The 21,327-nt window shown below is 38.6% G+C and overlaps 1 protein-coding gene across 1 annotated transcript in view; it reads left to right on the top strand.

Annotated features, from left to right (window-relative positions):
* Positions 1–13,199: 13,199 nt before the first annotated feature.
* The window catches only part of LOC109101284 (serine protease HTRA1B), a 33,920-nt gene continuing 25,792 nt past the window's right edge, over positions 13,200–21,327 (top strand). The window contains exon 1 of the mRNA XM_042767342.1: positions 13,200–13,795. Within this exon, the coding sequence (XP_042623276.1) occupies positions 13,249–13,795 (547 nt within the window). The 5' untranslated portion in view covers positions 13,200–13,248. The remainder of the gene's footprint in view (positions 13,796–21,327) is intronic.

The raw sequence follows: 21,327 nt of genomic DNA, 5'->3' as shown, positions 1-21,327 counted from the left end.
CTAATATGCTGATTTGATGTGCAAATATTATCAATTATTATTTGTGCTCATTTATTAATAACTTACTATTATCAGTGTGATCAAATAAAAGGATTCCTTTATTAATAGATTAGTTTACAAAACAGATTTTATTTAAAATATAAATCTTTTCTAACACTAACTACTGACACATTTATTGAATTTAATGGTGTCCTTGCTGAATCAAAGTATTATTATTATTATTATGTTATGATGTCTGAAGGACCATGTGATACTGAAGACTGCAGTAGTGGCTTTTTCTTTTAAAGATTAAATACAGTAACAAATGTATTGCTCATTGTTAATGTTAGTTAATGCATAAACTACTGGGATATTATTGTAAAGTGTTATCATATTTCTGATCATAAAAAATGAATGTAGCCTTGGTGAGCATAAGAGACATTAAAAAAAATCATTGCAAACTTTTGACCGGTAATGTATGCACGTAATTATACAGGAAATATTAATATGAGAATATAACTGTGATTATTAACAGAAATCGATTCAAATATGATACAGGCTACAACAAATAGGCCAAATGTGAGTCTCATAAGGAAAACTTTAACATTTGATATACATATATTACAATGCCTCATCCACCACTTGATTTGTTTTTGGCTACTTCAATTACACTTTCAATAAACAGGAAAAATTCATAGCATTAAATAAATAGCCATGTAGTAAATAAACGTGTGTAAGATACAAGGCTGGATGGTCAAATTCTAGATATAGAACTGTGTTTGAAATCAGATGGTTTATTATTATTCCAATATATTATTCAATATATGCTATAAAGTGTGTATGCCCGAAGTGCATTTTGGACTCAAAATTTCAACCAAAATTCACAAATGTGACCGCAACAATGTTTGCCCTATCTTGATTTCTTCTGTTTTTATGGATATCTCATCATAAATTGTTTCAGAAATGAAAACAAAATCTAACATAAAACTAAAGGCATCCAGAGTAAACACCAAATACAATTTTAATATGAATAAATGTTATTTACTGAAGCAAAAAAAAAAAAAAAAAAAAAAAGAGAGGGAGGGAGAAAATCTAAAACTAACAAAAAAATATAGCAGTCTAGGTTGGGTTACAAAACTATTTAAAAGGCTTTTGGACTCCACAAAGAACCACAGTGAGAGCCATTATCTCCAAATGGAAACTAGGCACATAGTAGTGAACCATCACAGATTGCCTGACCTTCTGAAATCCCTCCAAAAGCACATCGATGGCTCATCCAGAAAGTCACAAAAGACCCAAAGACAACTTTGAAGGAACTGCAGCCTCTCTCGCATCAGTAAAAGTCACAGTTAGTCCAAAATGTAGCTGCTAGAGTTCTTGCCAGGTCAAAAAATATGATCATATTACCCCAATTTTATCATCTCTACACTGATTCTGTATTAAGTTCTGTATTGATTTCAAGATATTGCTACTGACCTCTAAAGCCCATGAAACTCTCATGAAACTCTGGACTTTTAGTAGTACCTAGGATACCAAAGTCCACTTAAGGAGGGAGATCATTTTCTCATCTGGCTCCTAAACTCTGGAACAGTCTTCCTGATAATGTCCAGGGCTCAAACACACTCTCTGTTTAAATCTAGATTAAAGACACATCTCTTCAGCCAAGCACTTAATGAATCTCATACCCTTGTTCCAAGTTAGATCAGATAAAAGTCACAAACATAGTTTTTGCTTGAAACGTTTTGAACAGCAGCTACAGAAATTCTTTCCTATCTGCCTTTCTGTTCCTACCCCGGGATGCCCATCTCGAGGTATCTAGAGATTACACCAGCTCCAGTGTGGATCCAGCCTCAAAGAAAGACTTGAGATGACCCAACACCCATGAAGAGATGATGCTGACCCCTGCGAGGACCCCAGATAACACCAACTTGAATCGATATACACAGCTGCCAAATTTTCTCTATATTGTAATCATTATGATCACACCGGTAATAATCGCTTTAATGAGCTTCTGCCAGAAATGAATTCATGTTAGCTAGCTGTATGATTTTATTACCTTGAACTGTTCATTTGTGAAATTAACATTACTTGGACACATTCACTTGTGATAACAGATCACTCTAAATTGTAATGCAGACACATGCATTTTCTGTAAAGCTGCTTTGAAACAATGTGTATTGTAAAAAGCGTTATACAAATAAATCTGAATTGAATTGAATTGAATTGTTCATAGCTCCATGATCCAAAAGACACTGGCCAAAAATGACGTCCATGGAAGAGTGGTGAGGAGAAAACCACTGCTAAGCCAGAAGAACAATGAGGCTCATTTACATTTGATGATGAAATACACACCCTGATGATTCTCAAACCTTTTGGGACAATGATTTGTGGGCTGATTAATCGAAAGTGTAACTGTTTGGACATGAAGTTGTGTGGGGTGGAGTGGGGAGTATTAATTCATTTGTTTTTATACCACCCCCCATCAACCCCCACTTAATTTTAAATGTGAAGTATTTTGTCATTAATTATACAAACAGCATAACATTAAACTGCAGATAGACCTTATCTTTCTATCTATCTATCTATCTATCTATCTATCTATCTATCTATCCATCCCTCCATCGCATATATATTGCTCTCTCTTTGCAGACAAAAGCAGCTCCCTTTCTACCAACCACTGTGGGCTATTTAAAAGAGTGTTCTCATATCCTCCTATCTTAAGATTTCCTTTAAAACTAAGGGAAAATGTGCATCAGTTTTGTGAACAAGTGTTACGCAAAAACTCCTGGCTAGGATCTCTTTGGAGAGATCCTAGTGGTAAGAAAAAAAAAAAATCTTTGTGAAAATGGGCCTTGATTTTCAGGCCTGTGCAACCTTCTTATGATGGTCATATAGTGCCCTCTGCTGGTTTGCACCATACAGTTTCTTATTAACAACTGAACATGTCTTGCATGTCCTATAGAAAGTGGAAAACCTCACTGGAAATGTAACACAACTGAACATTTTAGGGGGCTTTCTTATTTGCTTGTTTTGTTCATCTTTAAGTGTGTGTTTTTTTTTTTTGTTTTTTTTTAATGCTAAGCTAAATCCATTTTTTCTGATCTGAGTTCATTACGAAAGTAAAAGAGTGGGTTTAACTATGTAACTGAGAAATGGTAGAAGTTTATTAAATTAATACTATTTAATAAATGCTGGCAAAAGAGCTTATGTGTGTCTGTATTGAATAAATCCCCTTTTATATCCATGAATATTAGGAAGGCTTTGGCTATTATTGCTAAGGTGATAGCTGAAATTTGGTTTGTTCGTTGGGCCGACACATAATCTCAGTTCTGCAGTTATAACACTGTAATGACACAAGCCTTATATGATGTGAAAGGTGCTCATTTTTCCCTTATCAAAAAGAAGTACACTTTAGCATAATTTATACTTAAGTGCAAACTAAATGTAATGTTTTCAGATACTTAACTGCATGTTATTTGCAATTACATGAAAATTAATTATAGTTTACATTTATATTAAATACAGTTAGTAGAACTTAAAAGTGCTTTTTGACCCATTTAAGTAGGACTTAAGTGTATCTTTATATATAATTTCATAATTACTTCTATTGTCTCTGAAATATGTTTAAAGTGTACTGCCATATGACAAGCATTTGTGTAAACTTAAATATTCTTTAATGCCATTTCTATTAAAACTTGCTTGTCATGTATTTAAATCTATTTGTAATTACCCATTTGTGATGATAGAGTTTAAAATCTATTAAACTACAGTTAAAATTATAATCAAGTATTTTACATGTCAACATTATTTGTTCTCAACACATCAAAATAAGTGTACAGTTTAAAGTATGAAAAAAGTTTATTTTAATAATCGTTTGTCATGCTTTAAAGAAGTAATGATTTAAAATGTCCTTTAAAATAATACTTTTAATCTGACATTTTTACAAAGTGCACTCTTTAATTGTACTTAAGTGTGTTGAGAAACACACACATACACACACACAAATGTATGTATGTATGTATATATATATATATATATATATATATATATATATATATATATATATATATATATATATATATATATATATATATATATATATATTAGCTTTGTCAAGCCAACATATTTGCAAGGCATTTCCAAAATGTTTATCTTTTTTTCTGTCCCTGTTTGACTTGAATTTGATTCATTGTAGTACTGAAACATAGCAAAAGTAAATGATATGCCATAATTAAAAGTTGCTTGAGTGAAATATATGCTCTCTGATGTAAATGAGTGACTCACTTGTCCTGGGGATTGTTTCAGGAAAATCTGTGAGGAGGCAGGCTAGTTTTCCCGGAATGCTATGCTCTGACATGAGCCCAGCTTGATACTATCACATCATTAAGTGGGAAGGAATAGGGAACAGCCTGATGAACAGTTGCAGGGAATATGTGCTCACTTACAGCACTGAAACATACTATGGCCAGGCAAAACAGCATGTCAAACACATCTGTGTGTTAGCTACAGTGCACTGTATGATTCATGTTCCTGCTATTTTTTCTTATCCTGCATAGTGTGTGTGTGTGTGTGTGTGTGTGTGTGTGTGTGTGTGTGTGTGTGTGTGTGTGTGTGTGTGCGCGTGTGAGAGAGAGACTCGGCTATTTATGATAAAAGTGTTGAAGAACTACCGCTTTGGGATGGATCAACACAATGTGCAGCTGTGATACGTCCCGGAGACTCAAAGGAAGTAGCGTGCAATTTATAAAGCTGCCTTTTGTTTTTATATTTTATCTGCACCTGTTTTTCTACTTATAAACCTCAGACTCTGTTTTTGTGTGTTTTGTGTCATCAGTGTCTTCTCAGTGATAAAACAATATACTACCATTCAAATTGTTTTTTAATAGAAAGAAACTTTTATTCAGCAAAGACACATTAAATTGACCAAAAATGACAATAACGATATTTATAATGTTACAAATGATTTCTGTTACCAAACAAATCTTTTGAACATGCTCTTCTTATTCATCAAAGAATATACAAAAGTATTACTATTTCCACAAAAATAAGCACCAAATCAACAGATTTCTGATGGATCATGTAACACTGAAGACTGGAGTAATAGCTGCTGAAAGCTTTGCCATCACAGGAATAAATGACATTATAAAATATATTAACATAGAAAACAGTGATTTTAAATTGTAATAATATTTTGCAATATAACTGCTTTACAGTATTTTGATCAAATAAATGGTGAACCTGAGATGCAAAATCTACCCTAAGCTCAACATGGAACTCATCTAGAAACGATTTATTATGCTACAGACATAAAATGATTCTTCAAATCTGCCTTTCACCTGGTAAATGATAAAGCAGCCAAAAAATCCCATGAACATATACATTGTAGAGTCACCTCAGCCATATGTCAAGTCCTGTTACACTGAGCACAAAAAGTACTGCCTTTATTACAATGCACGTCAACATTATTAAACAGGTCATACATCGCAGAATCGTGAACTGTTATACAAGTGTTTTTTTGTGTGTGTGTTTTGGCATACCTTGACAAAGTGTTATTGCTAATTAGATTCAGTCCAGTTGCTGTGCTGTAATGTTTCATGAAAAGTGTGTTTCTGGAATTGATACAATCAGATGATATCATCATATCATTCCCACCCTGATCTCATTTTAAAATGCTGGTTTAAAACGCTGGTAACAGTCACTTCAACAAACCGAGTTTTCACAGGAAAGGTGCCACCAATAAGAACGATGGCCAAGTTTGTTAAGAAAACGCGAGCGGTGCTTGTCAATGTGAACTCATCGTCACAGTTCTAGGATATTCTGGGTAATTGCTGCAAGATCAGAAATTAACAGGGTTTGCGCAAAAATTCCACTAAAATAAATAAGCATCACCCCAAAATACAGGCCCTTTTCAGCGCTGCGCTCGTTGTCTTCTGTTTTCTGTTGTAAGATTTTATGGATGAACTGCTCATTTTAAAATCTTCCAGGTTTATTGACATATGATATGCCATCTGCTTTGAACTTTTCAATGCACATGATAACTTTTTTTAATGCTACAATAAGTAAATCCCCTTCACCAGCTTCAACAGTGATGCTATAGAGCTACCGCAAAAACGTAAGTTTAAAGACAAAATTTTAAAAATGGCTTCACACTTGTTTCTCTGACACATAAGTTCTATAAGTTTATATTTATAGCATATAATATAGTTATTTCAAATAATTTTTCCCAAATATCAGCATGATTCCAAATGTGACACTGATTTTATGCAATAGTTCAGAGACGTTTATATTAAGTGACACAATATTGACAATATTTTGTCATCAAAAATAGCCAAAGTTAAACCGTTGCTCTGCTCTAAGCTTGTGTTTCGTAAAATAAATGAATGATCCAAGTTGTTGAAGGAATAGGTTGAGTGAATTATTGAGCGACCCATTCATGAAAATGCTTCTTTCCTGAATTAATCAGACAATTTGAACAAATTGATTGATAGACTGTTTCAGTGATCCAGTCATTAAGACAGTGACTAACTGCCACCTACTGGTTGTTTTCGTTTCATGTTTAAAATTATTCATTTCATTTTCTATAGTTCCATAGTTCCTATAGATTAGTAAGAAGGCATTTCACCCATAGCTTTCTCCTTTTCTAGACACATTGGGATTACCTAAGATTAATCAAGTGAGAATTTTAGAATTACAGTGACCAGTTGTAGAGAATGTAATGCAAAACGTCTCAGGTTACTTATGTAACCATGGTTCCCTGAGTAGGGAACGAGACACTGCATCCTCTAGGGGTCGCTATGGGGGAACGCCTCATCGTGACCCGTGTCTGAAGCATACATTGAAAAAACACCAACAACATGTTGGCCAGCGACAGCCCATGACTTCACTACCGGTGCAACTATAGTATAAATAGGTGCCGGGAGAACACGTCAGTCACTTCTTCGTCTGAAGCTTACCTCCAAAGCATGGCAAGAAACCTAGAGGACGCAGTGTCTTATTTCCTACTAGGGAACGATGGTTACATAAGTAACCTGAGACGTTCCCTTTCAAAGGAACTTCAAACTGTGTCCTCTACGGGTCGCTATGGGGAACAGTATACCCACGCCACCATGCTGAGGGGAGTGCAGGCCAGAATCATGGTGAGCACTAAGTACTAACTCTACAATTTCCATGGAAGTAGCTCCTGGGACGTTAAATGGCTGTCCGTGACATTATCCATTATGGCCTAGGCTACATACCCAAACTTACCTGTTAGGGCCAGACTCCTGGGCCTGGGGTAGAGCTCAAGGCTTGGAATCAAGATAGATTCCTTTAAAGGGATACGACCAAGTGCCTAGCAATATACTAAGTCTTGGCCTGTCACACAGGGGTTACTGCTTGCTCTTGTATAAGCTTGCTGAAGGAACGGTCTCAACAGATCCCTAGTAGCAACACCCTGTTCAAATAGGTATCCTGAGAATACATAGGTGGAGTGGCGCCCAGGATGAATGGGGCTTACCAGCTCAAGAGAGGACATGAAGCAACTACGCGAAGACCTCACCATAAAGGGTTTTAGAAAGAACGCAGAGAACTAGTGTGCAAACTTACCACAGTGTGGATTTTAGAAAGTGTGCAAAGACTTCACATGCACACTTACCATAACATTGATTTTAAGACACTGTTGTAAGGGGCTCTCGTGGCACTCTGAAAGAGCAGCTCATAGATGGACTGCTGCATCCCAAAAACAATATGTTTGAGAGTCAACTCGATCTATGGTAATAATGCTGGAGAAAAACCAGAGAACTCAATCTCACGTGAGAGGAGAACTCCGAATTCAGAAAGACAGTAGCGCTCAAAGGCAACCCTTTTTGGCAAAGGGGAGTGCTGCTAAACTACCACGAGAACAGCCCATGGAGGGAGCAATTCAACTCCTCAGAAGGGGAGAGAACTCGGGCACTTAAAAGGAAGCGTCATGCTCACAATAGCCCTACATGTTGAGGGAAGTGATGCTTGAAGTGTATTAATAAAAGACACACTGGTTGAGTGGAGCCCAAGGAAGCAAGGTCTAACCAACTCAAAGAAAGGGAATGAAGCGGAGCGCGAAACCCTTACCGTACAGGATATCAGAAAGTGTGCAAAGTGTTCAACGATATCCAGGTGACCATGAAGCCCCTCAGGGCAACCCAGCCGGACCTCCTTAGTTTTACAATAATGAAAGGAGTGATGCATGAAAGTGTGTTACTAGAGACACACTGGTTGAGTGGAGCCCAAGGTACCGGGGTCTAACCAACTCAGAGAAAGGGAACGTAGCTGAGCGTGTAACCCTTACTGGGCAGGATTTCAGAAAGTGCGTGGAGTCTTGCGTGCACACTTACCACCTTTGTGGATTTTAGAAAGAATGCAAAGTGTTCAACGTGCACACTTACCACCATGTGGATTTCAGAAAGTACACAGAGCTTAGCGTGTGAACTTAGAGCTACCCAAGCATCACAGAGGTGCTGAACCGAATGGGAGAGGCAAGCTCAAATACAACCCTCTAAGGCGAGGGGAGCAGTGCCTGAGACAGCATTACACAAGAAGGTTCTCGCAAATGCCACTTATACTTCCCGCTCGAGGCGTCAGCCAGAGGGGATATTCACTTGACCAAGAAGCTCCTCAGGGTGACCTAGCCAGACATCCAGGAAATTTTGCAGTGCCGTACCGGGGGCCTGATGATCAAGAAGGCTCGAGCAGAAGCCTATGACCTGGCCGCATGATCCAGGAAGCATGAAGGCAGAACCAGGGCTATCATACAGGCTGGTGAAGTATCGACAAGTAAAGTAACACTGCAAGTTGAGCACCCGGTTTCTGAGTCCAGCCACGGGGGTGCTCACAGAGGACCTACCTTAGAAAGAACAGAAACCCACAGGTCCCGGAAAAATACTGCAAAGAAATCTCCCAGAAGGATTATACACATAACCATTCAGCAAATTAATACATATATACATATATATAAGCTGTGTCTCATTTAGAAGGCTGCGCACTCCGAAGGTCGCATTTGAAGGCTGCATACGTCATCGAGGCTGTCTCATTTCAAAAAAGCAAGTAGGACACTCCGAATGCGACCTTCGAATGCGCCCTTCTTTCACAGCAATTTGGAGGATGCATGAGGTGTATCCTTCGCTGCTACAGATAACCCACAATTCTTTGCGTCGCCATAAACAACCGTCGTTAATTTGAAAAATGCTGGCGTGGGCAGATATAAACACAAGCGCAGATGTGGTGTTTACAATTTAACGTACCTTTAATCGCCTAAGATAAAAACAGATTAACTTTTTTCTTAATATCCTCCTCTTTTTCTCTAACAGATGTTTTTTGTACATACGCTGTAGCTCCTCAAAAGTTGAAGAAAAAAAATAAAAGTGAAAGCATTGTTTTAAATTACTTTTCAAATGTAAAATAATTTCCTTCATTTAAATAGTGTGAGAGCGCAACGATGCTCTAAACGTGTTGGCATAGCAATGCGATACTTCCTGTTTCCTTTTCCACCAGTCCTACAAAGGCCATCTCGTTTAATTCTAGGGTGAGCACACTTCGTATACGCATCCTACAGAGGATGCGACCTCCAGAGGTTTCGACCTCCGGAGGACGCAGCCTTCTAAATGAGACACAGCTATAGAATGGATCATACTCACCCACCGTGGTTCCCGCGCTGGGGCCCGGCTCAAGAGGCAACCCAAAGAAGCCTCCAGGCTGGATCATCGTTAAGGTGGTTACTATGAAGCCATAGAACCAACCAAACATCATACGTCCAGCAAAGAAAACTAATGCAGTAAGTTCCCACCTAACTTCGGTTAGGTGGAGATATGGTGGTTACAGGGGAATTAGGAAGGGGAAGATAAGGCAGATGTGAAACCCCCCGAAGGAAAGGTGTAGATACTCAAGTATCACTCTAATCTGGACAAAAGCGCTGACGCCTCATCTGGATCACATCTCTTATCTTGCCTACCTTCCTTTGACCCGCGATTCCTCCTACCGGCAGGCGAGGGAGGGGCGCGAGCCGTGACACTATCCTTCTATGCCCATTTCTGATCCTCAAATCGAGAAGGGCCAGGATCCCTGGGTTGTATGGGTTCAGATCTGGACCTTCGTGGAAGGAAGGATTTGAAGGCCACTGAGCACACCTTTGCCTCCCTGAACTTCTCAACCACTGTCTCGACAGAGGTATCAAAGTTTGAAAGGCAAGATGTATCCTAAAAGACTTACATCTTAAGAGAAGATGCTTGCCCCATGGAGAGATAGCAAGGGGCATCTTCTCATAACCATTCTCAAGCATCCCCTCGATGTTGGCATAACTTGTATGCTGGAATCTATGAATGTGGATGTGGATGAGAATGATTTTTTTGTTTTATTTTAAAAAAAATTTCAAGCCGGAGTGCAGCATAATGTGGTTATCTGAGAAGGACATGATATAAACCATCGGTCCAACAACTGCATACAGACCCACACTATACATTTCCTATATAAACAAAAGGAAATTACTGATAGGGAGAAATTTCCTGTCAGATCCTTTCCATGTTCTCACCGCGACGCAACGCACAGCATGCATTCAGCTCCCGTGGGAGCTAAACACGCTCCGCCCACTCGCTAGATCAAGCACAAGCAAAACTGCTGCCACGAATGCATTGCTATTCCAGCAAGAGGCGAACGCACTCATGCAAATGTTCTCTACAAACTCGGGTAAATGGTGAAATACTCACATCCCCTCAGTAGTCCCGCGAATGCATCACAGTGAACGCGCTTGCTCTTCACTACACACACACACGCCCACAGTATGTGAGCCATGTGAATTGCAGGTATCAAAACAAAGCCTCTGGCGAGAAACATGCACTCCTAAACGGTATACGCTTCAAACAAAACAGTCAATGAAGACGAAGAAGAGAATGACGTGTTCTCCCGGCTCCTATTTATACTATAGTTGCACCGGTAGTGACGCCATGGGCTGTCCCCGGCCAACATGTTGTTGGTGTTTTTTCAATGTATGCTTCAGACATGGGTCACGACGAGGCGTTCCCCCATAGCGACCCCTAAAGGATGCAGTTCGAAGTTCCCTTGAAAGGGAAAAAAAATTACATTTACATTTAGCAGACGCTTTTATCCAAAGCGACTTACAGCGCATTCAGGGTATACATACTTTTTTTTGTGTGTGTGTGTGTGCCATGGGAATCAAACCCACAACCTTTTGCACTGCTAATGCAATGCATTACCACTGAGCAACAGGAGCAAGATTGCAAGATTACAAGATCATTAAGTATGATTGTAATGTAATAACCTTAACAAATTCCTCTAATCAGATGTGTTTAATTCATATTCATTTCATATTTTTGGCCCTGTGAATAAGTCATGGCTTCAAATTCCAGAATATTGAGATATTTGGGAGGCACATGATTATAACTGACAAGGAAAATCACAAATTCAGTATCTAAGAAAATTAGAATATTGTGAAAAGATTCAATATTGATGACCCCTGGTGCCACACTCTAATCAGCTAATTACCTCAAAACACCTGCAAAGGCCTTTAAATGGTCTCTCAGTCTAGTTCTGTAGGCTACACAATCATGGGGAAGACTGCTGACTTGACAGTTGTCCAAAAGACGACCAGTGACACCTTGCACAAGGAGGGCAAGACACAAAAGGTCATTGCAAAAGAGGCTGGCTGTTCACAGAGCTCTGAGTCCAAGCACATTAATAGAGAGGCGAAGGGAAGGAAAAGATGTGGTAGAAAAAAGTGTACAAGCAATAGGGATAACCGCACCCTTGAGAGGATTGTGAAACAAAACCCATTCAAAAATGTGGGGGAGATTCACAAAGAGTGGACGGGAGCTGGAGTCAGTGCTTCAAGAACCACTACGCACAGATGAATGCAAGACATGGGTTTCAGCTGTCACACTCTTTGTGTCAAGCCACTCTTGAACAAAAGACAGCGTCAGAAGCGTCTCGCCTGGGCTAAAGACAAAAAGGACTGGACTGCTGCTGAGTGGTCCAAAGTTATGTTCTCTGATTAAAGTAAATTTTGCATTTCCTTTGGAAATCAGGGTCCCAGAGTCTGGAGGAAGAGAGGAGAGGCACACAATCCAAGTTGCTTAAGGTCCAGTGTAAAGTTTCCACAGTCAGTGATGGTTTGCGGTGCCATGTCATCCGCTGGTGTTGGTCCACTGTGTTTTCTGAGGTCCAAGGTCAACTCAGCTGTATACCAGGAAGTTTTAGAGCACTTCATGCTTCCTGCTGCTGACTAACTTTATGGAGATGCAGATTTTATTTTCCAACAGGACTTGGCACCTGCACACAGTGCCAAAGCTACCAGTACCTGGTTTAAGGACCATGGTATCCCTGTTCTTAATTGGCCAGCAAACTCGCCTGACCTTAACCCCATAGAAAATCTATGGGGTATTGTGAAGAGGAAGATGCAATATGCCAGACACAAGAATGCAGAAGAGCTGAAGGCCACTATCAGCGCAACCTGGGTTCTCATAACACCTGAGCAGTGCCACAGACTGATCGACTCCATGCCACACCGCATTGTTGCAGTAATTCAGGCAAAAGGAGCCCCCAACTAAGTATTGAGTGCTGTACATGCTCATACTTTTCATTTTTATACTTTTTAGTTAGCCAAGATTACTAAAAATCCTTTCTTTGTATTGGTCTTAAGTAATATTCTAATTTTATGAGATACTGAATTTGGGATTTTCCTTAGTTGTCAGTTATAATCATCAAAATTAAAAGATATAAACATTTGAAATATATGAGTCTGTGTGTAATGAATGAATATAATATACAAGTTTCACTTTTTGAATGAAATTAGTGAAATAAATCAACTTTTTGATGATATTTTAATTATATGACCAGCACCTGTATATATATATACACACACACGCACACACGCACGCACACACACACACACACACACACACACACACACACACACACACACACACACACACACACACACACACACACACACACACTATAATTATTTCATTTTTTATATACTATAAAAAAAACAAACATTTTTTTTAACTACCTGATGTTAAATAATTTTGTGAAGTTAAAAGGTGTGTATGGGACAATATTTAGACACATGCTTGAGGCGTGGCCTACTTGTTTACCATCGCGCCCCGTCCCACCCACATAGTTAACGTCATACACATCCAACCAATCGGCGTTGCTGTTTATACTTCCCAAGCTTTATAAAGTCTGTCACTGAAGGTCAAGATAACGGGCATTTGACAGCACAGCAAATTCTGTCAAGTTTACATGCGTTATATTTTTATTCGTCTTAACAACTTAAGTTACTTGAAAAGATTTTACTTGAAAGGTTTGTTAATACAGATTAATATTAAAATGCATCTGTTGGTTCTATGCGCGTCTGTTATTCTGGTGCCTTTGCTATGTGATGCGCGGATCTCTAAGCGTTATGTGATCGGTTGTCCGGAGCGCTGCGATAAGAGTCGGTGTCCGCCCATACCGGCCGACTGTCTGGCCGGAGACATCCTGGACCAGTGCGACTGCTGCCCGGTGTGCGCGGCCGGCGAGGGTGAGCCCTGCGGCGGTACAGGGAAGCTGGGAGACCCGGAGTGTGGAGAGGGTCTGGACTGCGCTGTGTCTGAGGGGGTCGGACCAACGACTACCGTGAGGAGGAGAGGAAAGACCGGCGTGTGCGTGTGTAAGAGCTCTGAGGCCGTCTGTGGCAGTGATGGGGTGTCCTACAGGGACATCTGCGAACTCAAGAGAGTCAGTAACCGGGCACAGAAACTCCAGCAGCCGCCCATCATCTTCATCCAGAGAGGTGCCTGCGGGAAAGGTAAGACTGGTGTACTGCCTGCACTTTTAATAATCAAGGTTCTTTCTTGGCATCTGTGTTTCCATGAAGAAACTTTAGCATCAGTGGAACCTTTTCATTCAACAAAAGGTTCATTACAGTTAACAAAAAAAAAAAAAAAAGATTATTTTTTAAGAGCTGTTCTTTAAAAGGTTGTTTGAAGAACCCAAAATGGTTCTTCAATGCCATCCCTTTTTGAAACCTTTATTTAAGAGTATTGATGGAGTTTGAGGGCATTGGAATCTGAAAACCTTTTGATATTATCTAGGGTTTGTCACGATTTCCAAACCTATTAGCATGCCTACAACATATTTTGCCATTATAATGTCAAAACATAGTGAGCTTCCTAACTCAGTTAACTAACTCGGTTCAGACCCAAGCCTGGCCCGTCAACATTGTGAACTTCACTCATAAAACAGCTTCATTCTTGGGTGTATTTATGATTTTAGAAAAAAAAAAAAAAAAAAAAGAAAGAAAAAAAAATCAGATAAACATGTTGGTTTCTGGGTTCTTTAAAGTGCTAGTTTTCAGACAATTTTAAAGAACAAGAGAATAAAAATTGTCTTCACTTTTCTTATAGGCTAATAAGTACACTATGAATCACAATGGATCATATTTGGTTTAATGATGCAGTCTGCTGAAAAAGCAAAGCTATACAGTCAAAGCACACAAGAGCAATTCAGACAGAATATCAAATTCACTCCATTCAGTGCAGTCTAAAAATGTGTCTGACATACCCCAATGCATCTATCTCTTTATCCAAACATTCACTCTCTTATATACTAATACATTTAAATAACATTGATGGTTGATATTTCCACTACTAAATAATTTGAAAATGGTTGAATCTTACTTTCCCCTAATCAAAGAATTAAAGTGCTGGCAGAATACTTGGGATCTGATATTGTGTGATTTAAACGGGCTTCTTCTTAAGACAGTAAACACAGACGCTTATTAAATGTTGCCAGTTTGTCTGCAGTCCCATTAACAGGATTTATGCTTGGCACTGGACACGTTTTTAATAAGGTGCATTAACAAATTCACAGCAGATAGCCACACACCCTTCCCTGCAGGAGGAGTCAGCCGTAGTTCATCCAGATTCTCTTGGAACTGCAGGAGGAAAAGTAAGAGAGAAAAGTTTCAAGAGAGACAGTGGTCTCCTTAAATCCATCAAAGTGCAACAAAGGGATCGGGCCCATCAGGAGGTGTTTAGTGCATAAATGAAATGGAGATATTTATATCACTGTATGTTTCAAAAAGTGAGCACAGTCAAAGCATAAATGCAATCAGTGTCCTTAGCACAATGCCTACACAGCATTTTGAAACATTTAAAAGGTAAGCAACAGCTTTATGCTACCATCTAAGGCCATTTTGTCACTTTCTAAAGGTACCAACAAATTACAGAAAGCTCTGATGCATTCTGAGTTTGTGAAAAGTGCTGAAATCAAGTAGGAAAATGGCAAATTAAATCTCTGATTTTACAATTGGACCCACCTCCCTGAGATTTTAATTGGTCATTGGTTGAAATAGTGTAGGCATCAGGCAGCAGGTTTTGTAACAGATATTTAATGTACTTAAAAATTTTTGTTTTTCTGCACACACTGAACAAACCTCATTCAATGTGATTAATTAGGCGTTACCAGACCTTTATGCCAATGGACGTAATGATTTCCAAATCAAGCCTGGCACTGTCTGCACAAATCCACATAACCCGGCTTTCTGCGTATTCCCTTTGGCTCATTAAGTTATCACCTCACTTTTGTTCCGGTCACCGTTGGACTGGCCAAAAATACCGTTATACAGCGTGTGTGTTTGTGCACCCGAGCTCTGCTGAAAAGTTAATCTGAGATCTACAGCCAAAACTCTGTTTGTACTCAGTAGAAGCTATTACAGCAAGACATCTCCCATGACATGATGTAATCCACATCTGGAGTTCTTGAGGCTGGACATTATCTAAGAAACTTATTCTCTGAGAATCCAGATCTAGGTCAAATTTTACAGTCATTGAGCTGTTTTTCCTTATCCATATTTTCAGGAGACATGAACTAATGGGTGTCTCTTCAACTGTATGGAGACACGTAGCACATACCATGTAAAAATATTTATTAAAATATTTATATTATTCTGCTGTGGAAATTACATTTTAAATATGTTTAGTATAAAATGGCATCTTAAGCATAATCTTGTAATATTTCAAAGATTTTCTATAATTTTGTGTAGTTTGACAAAAATATTACACTGTAGACATTTGTATACACATATACCATACAAAATACACAGTTGTTTTTTCTTACTTTTTTCTTTTTCATGCATTACATTCCTCGTATTTCAAGCTCTTCACTGAACTTATTGTGTACTAGGTGGAAAAGCTGACTAACTTTTGAACAAACAAACACACAAAAAAACTTTAGTTTCAAATTTGTTGTTTTTGATGGAAAATGTTGCTGTGGTAATTTGTGGAAGAAAAAAATATATAGATAGATAAATAGATGGATAGATGAGTGATGAGAGAACTAGGGGTCTTGCCCATACGCCCATATGATCCATGAAGGGCATATGTGTGATATCATGTTTTGAAATTCCCCAAACTGAATAAGGGCATTTGGCTTTAATTTCTAACAGATGTCAGTTTTTGATTTGATGGACGATTTATTGAGCAAGAGAATCAGTGATATAGACTTTCAATGACTGCAAATTTTACAGCAGTGATGTCAGCATAAAGAGTGTCTGTCTCAAACATAATCAGAAGTAAGGGTGTTGTATGCTGCAGTAAAGCCAGCACACACTCTCTTTGGTTTGCCTCAAGTGCTGAGTTTACATCAGAGGAGGAAATGCATACCACTAGGCAATCTCAGTCGGTGGCATGCAGAGTATTAGAACTGTAAGGAAAGTTTAAGAATCTAATGTCAACAGCACAGTTCTAAGTTCAGGCAAAATGCCACTTTTGTGGAAAAATCATCAGGGATGGCAGGTATGCTTTAGGCATGCGTTACCCCATTCACTGGGATCAGTGAGCCAAGACTTATGGTTGCCAGGTATTACATGTCTAATGGACATAATTTTGATCACTTTACAGTAAATGGAATGCCCCAAGTATAAGACAAGCTAAGTAAAGCATCACTCTTACTAATGCTTATATTAATGGTTATTGATTTGAACAAAAAGAACACTTTAAATTTAAATCAACTTAAATTTTTTAGTTCAGCAAGTGACTCATCCCACACATTCATAATATAATAAAATTCAACCAAATTCTAAAATGAAGACAATTCTAAATGTATAATTCTATGACGTTATATAAGCCTACAATAGACCAGGGTCCTCAGTGCTAATGTTAGGCTACCAACATCACAAGCTTCCAATATATATATAAATAACTTCTTGGGGAGAGGTGCAAATCGCTAAAAGTTGGTTTTAGCTTGGTGGATGATCAAACTGGAAAAAAAAAATATCCCATAGACTTACAATGAATTAGGGACCAAAGCCATATCATGAGACCAGAATATCATCGTGTTCACTTTTACTTATTACTTTCTATAATTTACAAATTTTAATTTTATTTTACTAAACAATTACTACACTGTTTAAAATGATTTTGAAAGAATGTTTCACTTACAATCATAATCTTTAACTCAGTGCTCTCAAAAGATGAAAAATCATGTGGCTGCACTAATGCTACTGTTGGTAAGGAATCATCTCTCTGTTTGAGTCAATAGGATGTGACCTACTAATAGCACACAAACGACATTACATCACAACTGTCTCTAAGTCTATTTGCAAGCCTTCTTACTATAGCTGGCAAAGCCAGCTATGACACAATGTACTGTAGTTCACACAAGGCTAATGACATCTGTTTGCATTACGACAGTTTTCCCATTCATAAAAAAGAACTGGCCCAGATTTCACCTGGAATATCTGAATTTCCACATGATTCATAACCTGCAAGCTATAATCCAAAACAATTTCAAACACTTTTTTTATTTTTTATTTTCTGGTGGCCATGATATACTAATATGACAAACAATACATAGCAACATAACTGAATTTAACTAAAAGTGCTGAACTGGATTAGTTTCTAAATTTAGAAAAATATTTGTCCGAGGATACTATATTTGTTTCACAACAAGGTAAAAGGATAAATTTGTAAGGATTAAGATGTCATATAAACCTCTTGCATAATGTACAAATATACAAACTTACCACTTTATTTACCAACACTATAATTCAACTTTAGCAAAACAAAGTGTAACCCCAGTACACCTGAGAAAGAAATGCCTGATGAAGAAAAACCCTTTTTTTAACTCACCAAGCATCTGATTAATGCTGCATATAAATACTTTTTTAAATATAAATGTAAACTTTTGCGTAACATAACCAGCCCTATTGTGTGACATTTCTTACACAGTAAACTTGCTCGGTTGCGCACCTGGTACAGAGTTAAATTCGCAATGCTGAGTGCTCAGGTACAAGTCCCATGAAACATGAGTTGTCATAAAAGAGCTCAAAGACTTAAAAATCAAGCTAAAATGGTGTGGTTGCATCAGCAAATGCATTGTTATGTCACATTTGCTTTTGTTAACATTGTCGGTTATGTTATTTAATATGACGTAATATATAACATAATATAATTTTACTGAAATCTCACCATAGGCATGTTTTTCCATTAAGTCCGGGTCTTCGATATGTTTACCATTAAATTCAAATTTAATTTTAGATAATTCAGTGGCCCTGTGTCTGGAAAATATGTCTTCTTATGCAAAAGGAGATGTGCAATCATGAAAAACATTGCAGAAGATTTGTAAGATCAGGATGCATTTATCTCTGATGGTTGAGGAGGTTTTAAACAGTTTGTGACTGCATTCATGAGTAAGAACCTCAGTCAAACAGGACAGTAGTGCCACTGTCGACTGAAGAAAGTAATAGAGCTATAAAATTATGAAGGTTACAGAGGTTATTATTAGTCTTAAATGCAAGCATAATGCAGTTCTACTAGTACTGGAATCAGTACAAAGAGTGTTATTCATAGATAGAAATACTAACATATTTAATGGTGCCTTTAGGTGTACTTGGAAGGCTTGTATGGTTGGGCGATGTCCCTTAAATTGGCAGTTGACGATGTTTACAGTAAAACATCGGGATGGACGATGATATCGTCGGGGGGGGGGGGGGGTTGATAAATTTTTCGTTATTATATAATTATTATTCGTTATTTTACTTTATTACTTTATTTATTTTATTTCCCAACTAATGACTCATCCGCGATTTCCAATAGGTTGCACGTAAGGGGGAAAAAAAGTAGCGTCCTTACACTTAAGAAGAGTTGTGCACTTTTTAATATATTTTTAATATATCTTTTTACATAAATATTTTTTTTCTTCTTAAAAACTATAATTTCGTCATCCGGGCTTTCCAATAGGTTGCACGTGAGGGGAAAAAAAAAGTAGCGTCCTTCCACTTAAAGAGTTGATACAATGGCATTGGTATTGGTTGCTAAAAAGGGTACTACTTCGCCTATATGGCAATTTTTTGGATTTAGACCTGATGAGAGTGGGCAGCCAAGGGACCTGACTGAAGCTGTGTGCAAGATCTGCTCATGTGTGATCCGCGCAAAAGATGGGCAGACGACCAATCTTTATGACCACTTGCGTGTTCGCCATCCAGCGAACGAAAACGAACGAAAAAAGGTTTCCGTTCATGGCCAGATTAGCACGGAAATATCTGTGCATATGTGCTACCAGTACTCCATCAGAGCGGGTCTTCAGCACAGCGGTGAGTGTAGTTACTCCAATTCGCAGCTTATTAAAACCAGACAAAGTCAACATGTTGGTATTTCTGGCCAGAAACATCGAAATTTAAACATGGTCTATGTATGTAAATCCCGCGTTTCGGTCTGAGTGTTGTTCCCATTTTCTTGTTCTTTGTTGTTCTTCTGTGTTTTAATAAATTTGTGTTATCTGAATTACCTTCATTCTTTCATTTGATTTGACATTATGGCCAAGGAAAATTGTCTTTAAAGGTATTTATTAACCAGACAAAAGTTAATTGACGTTCGCTGAATTCTGGGTTTAAACTGCCGCTTCAGTGCAGTAAAGCCACACATCTATGTAACAATGAGCACGATCTCCCGAGACACTACAATAGGATACTAATAATTCATTAATAAGGCCTGTTTTCTTGTACAAAATTAAAAATGTAAAATAAATGTACAGTGTTTAACATGTAAAAAAAGACAAGATTCTAACAATGTCAAGATCAAATGCCTCACACCGTATTTTCACATACTAACACACGTCACGTCTCTGGCATAGACTACAGTGAGTATTTAAAATAGCATATATGCATTAATAATATTCTCAATTTAATTTACAGAGCAATTCCTGCAAAGATTTTAGATTAACTATAGTCTATAGAAGAGACTAGGATTAGTGTGTGTATTTTTTACAGTCTATGGTCGCGACTCGCAGCATATCGATATCGATGATATCGTCCATCGGCACAACCCTAAAGGCTTGTATGTAAGAGTTGAGTGTTAGTTATTGCAACATGTCATTTCTATCCCATATTCACAGTATGTGTGGTATCACAACTGTTGTTGTTACACAAAGCAAACTGTGAAAGTTGAGTGATTCATTTTGTACCATTCACTACAGACATGCTTTCTGCTCACTGATCTCTATATAGATTGTAGATATATTTTATTGTAACGGTGAGCGTACATCGGAGTAGGGGATTCAAATGCAAGCTTTATTAAATAGAGCATAGTCAGAACAGGCAGGCTCAAACACCAGCAAAACATCAATATCCAAAGCAAGACAAAAGAGTAACCCAGAAAACAGGCAATGGTCAGGCTAGGCAGCAAACAATAAAAAAAAAACAAGGAAACAGTCAAAGGTCATGGAACTAAGACAATTAGTCCGTAATCGGTTCCTAGGCAGAGGTTTCTGGGAAATTGAGTCTAGGTTGAAAAAATGATTGAGACCTCAGGTGGTGATTGGGAGGAACAGCAGGGATTGGATACATGACATACACCCCCCACCTACCCCCCCCCCAAAAGCAGCGGATTCCAGACACTCCATGAACAACATAATCCAGGTAGGTTGTGGAGCAGAGGTTGGAAAAGGGGGAGGGATAGAGGTCCAGGCCCATGTAGTGGAGGACCTAGAGACCGAGGCAAAGCTGGCGGAGCAGGAAACCAAGGCGGAGCTGGCAGAGCAGGGACCCAGTGTGGAGCCGGCAGAGCTGAAGACCACCAGGGCGAAGCTGAAAATCACCAGGGCAGACCTGAAGACCACCAGGAAGAGCTGAAGACCACCACAGCTGAGCAGAACGGACCAGAGATCTCCACGGCAGAGCAGATGAGACCAGGGATCCCCATGGTGGAGCAGAAGACCACCACGGCAGAGTAGTCAGGGCCAAAGACCACCAAGGCGTAGTCTTGGACCACCAAAATGGAGCAGGTGGAGCTGATGTTAACAACGGTGAAGCCGAAGGTCCCCAGGGCAGATCTGGAAGAA

This window comes from Cyprinus carpio, chromosome A12 (assembly GCF_018340385.1).
Source record: "Cyprinus carpio isolate SPL01 chromosome A12, ASM1834038v1, whole genome shotgun sequence".
Classification (NCBI taxonomy): domain Eukaryota; kingdom Metazoa; phylum Chordata; class Actinopteri; order Cypriniformes; family Cyprinidae; genus Cyprinus; species Cyprinus carpio.
Note: the sequence above shows the minus strand (reverse complement) of the source record. Positions and strands in the feature narration are given on the sequence as shown.